The 2,500-nt window shown below is 44.8% G+C and overlaps 1 protein-coding gene across 1 annotated transcript in view; it reads right to left on the bottom strand.

Annotated features, from left to right (window-relative positions):
* LOC123509847 overlaps positions 1–2,500 on the bottom strand; it is a 41,054-nt gene that overhangs the window by 11,397 nt on the left and 27,157 nt on the right. The window contains 2 exon segments of the mRNA XM_045264427.1: positions 562–638; positions 641–746. Coding sequence (XP_045120362.1) covers positions 562–638; positions 641–746 — 183 coding nt within the window.

Below are 2,500 nucleotides of genomic sequence, written 5' to 3' on the forward strand. Positions count from 1 at the left end.
CCGATCCGCGTGCCTGGAAGAGGAGGAGGAGGAGCGGGTGGTGATGGTGGTGGTCATGGTGGTGGTGGCGGTGGTCATGGTGGTGGTGAGTGGGGTTATAAGTGCCATGAAGAGGAAGAAGAGGAGGAGCAGGTGGTGGTGGTGGTGGTGGTGGTGGTGGAGCTGAGGCAAGGTAAGGTGGAGATGAGTGGAGATGAGGGGCGGTTACAAGTGGAGAATCTTACGTGTCTAGAAGAGGAGGAAGAGGAGGAGCAGGTGGTGGTGATGGTGGTGGTGGTTATGGAGTTGAGATAAGGTAAGGTGGAGATGAGTGGAGATGAGGTGGTTTAGAAATGGAGAATCTTACAAAAATCATAACTTTGCTTCGATGGAGTTGAGGCGTGGATGAGTAAGGTGGAGATGAGTGGAGATGAGAGAGGTTACAAGTGGAGAATCTTACAAAAAATCACACTTTTCTTCCTAATATCACTATTTTTCAATCTGACCTCCGTTCCACCTGTCACCCACACACCGCTCCACCTGCTCCACCTGTTCCACTTGGGCAAGCAGAGAGCGGCTCACCTGGCTGGATGAGTCGCACGTCGAGAATCTTGTCCACCTGTGAGTTGTAGGCGGTGATGTGGAAGACGCACTCCGGGGTGTCCTGAATGCACGTGATATTGACAGGCACCAAGTCCTCGCTCACCTGCTGCCACTTCACCGTACCTGACCCTGACGAGGACACGTGGAACACCTCCGCCCATAGCCTGCGCAGAGGAAAGGCAGAGGGAGAGGGAGAGAGTGAGGTTAATATTAGCTAGGGTATATTAGGTTAGGTTAGGTTAGGTTAGGTTAAGTTAGGTTAGGTTAGTTTAGCTATAGATTGTACACGTGCCCATAGCCTGCATAAGGGGGAGAGAGAGAGGGAGAGAGAGGGAGAGGGAGAGAGAGAGAGAGGGAGAGAGAGAGGGAGTGTGGTAAGATTAACTGGTTTAGGTTAGTTTTTTTTTAGATTGTATACGTGGAACACCTCCGCCCATAGCCTGCATAAGGGGGAGAGAGAGAGAGAGAGAGAGAGAGAGAGAGAGAGAGAGAGAGAGAGAGAGAGAGAGAGAGAGAGAGAGAGAGAGAGAAATTACAAATAAAGAAAAGGACACAGTGAAAAAGAAAACAGGAGTGGAAGAAAGCGAGAGGAGGAGGAGGAGAAGGAGGAGGAGGAGGAGGAGGAGGAGGAGCGCTGTAATGGGGAAAATTAGCCTGAGGGAAAGGAAGAATAGAAATACCGTAGGAGGAAGAGAAAAGAAAAGGAGGAGGAGGAGGAGGAGAGGAGGAGGAGGAAAAGGAAGACTGCAATGAGGAAGATTAAACTAATGAATAGAAATAGGAATAAAAGGAAGAGAAAGAAAGAGGAGGAAGAAGAACTGTAATGACGTAGATTAAATTATGGGATGAGAAGAGGAAGAGGAGGAGGAGGAGGAAGAGGAGGAGGATGACGACGACGACGAGAACGAAGATGACGATGACGAGGCGAAAGGCTGAGAGAGAGAGAGAGAGAGAGAGAGAGAGAGAGAGAGAGAGAGAGAGAGAGAGAGAGAGAGTTAAGTGGAGTGAGAGGGAGAAGGAGAGTCGACCCCCTTTAAAGAGAGACAAGATAAGGTTCAGAAAAGAGTAAATGTGAATCTCTCTTCTTCTTCTCTCTCTCTCTCTTATAGCATTTAAAACGTAGATAAAACCGTTATAAAACCAGAGAGAGAGAGAGAGAGAGAGAGAGAGAGAGAGAGAGAGAGAGAGAGAGAGAGAGAGGCGGGAGATAAACAGACACAGAGAAAACGTAAATCAATACTGCCGTTTACGGGGTAACCCAAGCAAACTTAAACACTCAATAAACTCCTAAAAATAAATAAATAAATAAAATAAAACACAAAACTCTATGCAAAATCGTGTACTATTAAACTAACTTCACGTAGACAAGCCCAGGTAAACCCCAAACACAGGTAAACTCTCTACAAGTAAGGTAATATATGATAAGCTTACGTAAGGTTAGGTAATATGAAGGAAACCGCATTATTGAAGACAGGTAAACCCCAAACACAGGTAAACTCTATCTTGAAGGTAAACCCCAAACACAGGTAAACTCTCTACAAGTAAGGTAATAAATGGTAAGGTTACGTAAGGTTAGGTAAGGTTAGGTAATATGAAGAAAACCGCATTATTAAAGACAGGTAAACTCCAAACACAGGTAAACTCTATCTAAAAATAAAGCAATAAATGGTTAGGTTAGGTTAGGAAAGAGGTAATATGAAAAAAAACAGCCTTATTGAAGACAGATGACCCGAAAGTACAGGTAAACTCTATCTAACAGTAAGGCAAAATATGGTTAGGTTAGGTTAGATAATATGAAAAACTAGCCTTATTAAAGACAGGTAAGCTACAAACAGCCTTATTAAAGACAGGTAAAGCACAAACACAGGTAAACTCTATCTAACAGTAAGGCAATATATGGTTAGGTTAGGTTAGGCTA

Source organism: Portunus trituberculatus, chromosome 3 (assembly GCF_017591435.1).
Source record: "Portunus trituberculatus isolate SZX2019 chromosome 3, ASM1759143v1, whole genome shotgun sequence".
In the NCBI taxonomy this organism is placed as follows: domain Eukaryota; kingdom Metazoa; phylum Arthropoda; class Malacostraca; order Decapoda; family Portunidae; genus Portunus; species Portunus trituberculatus.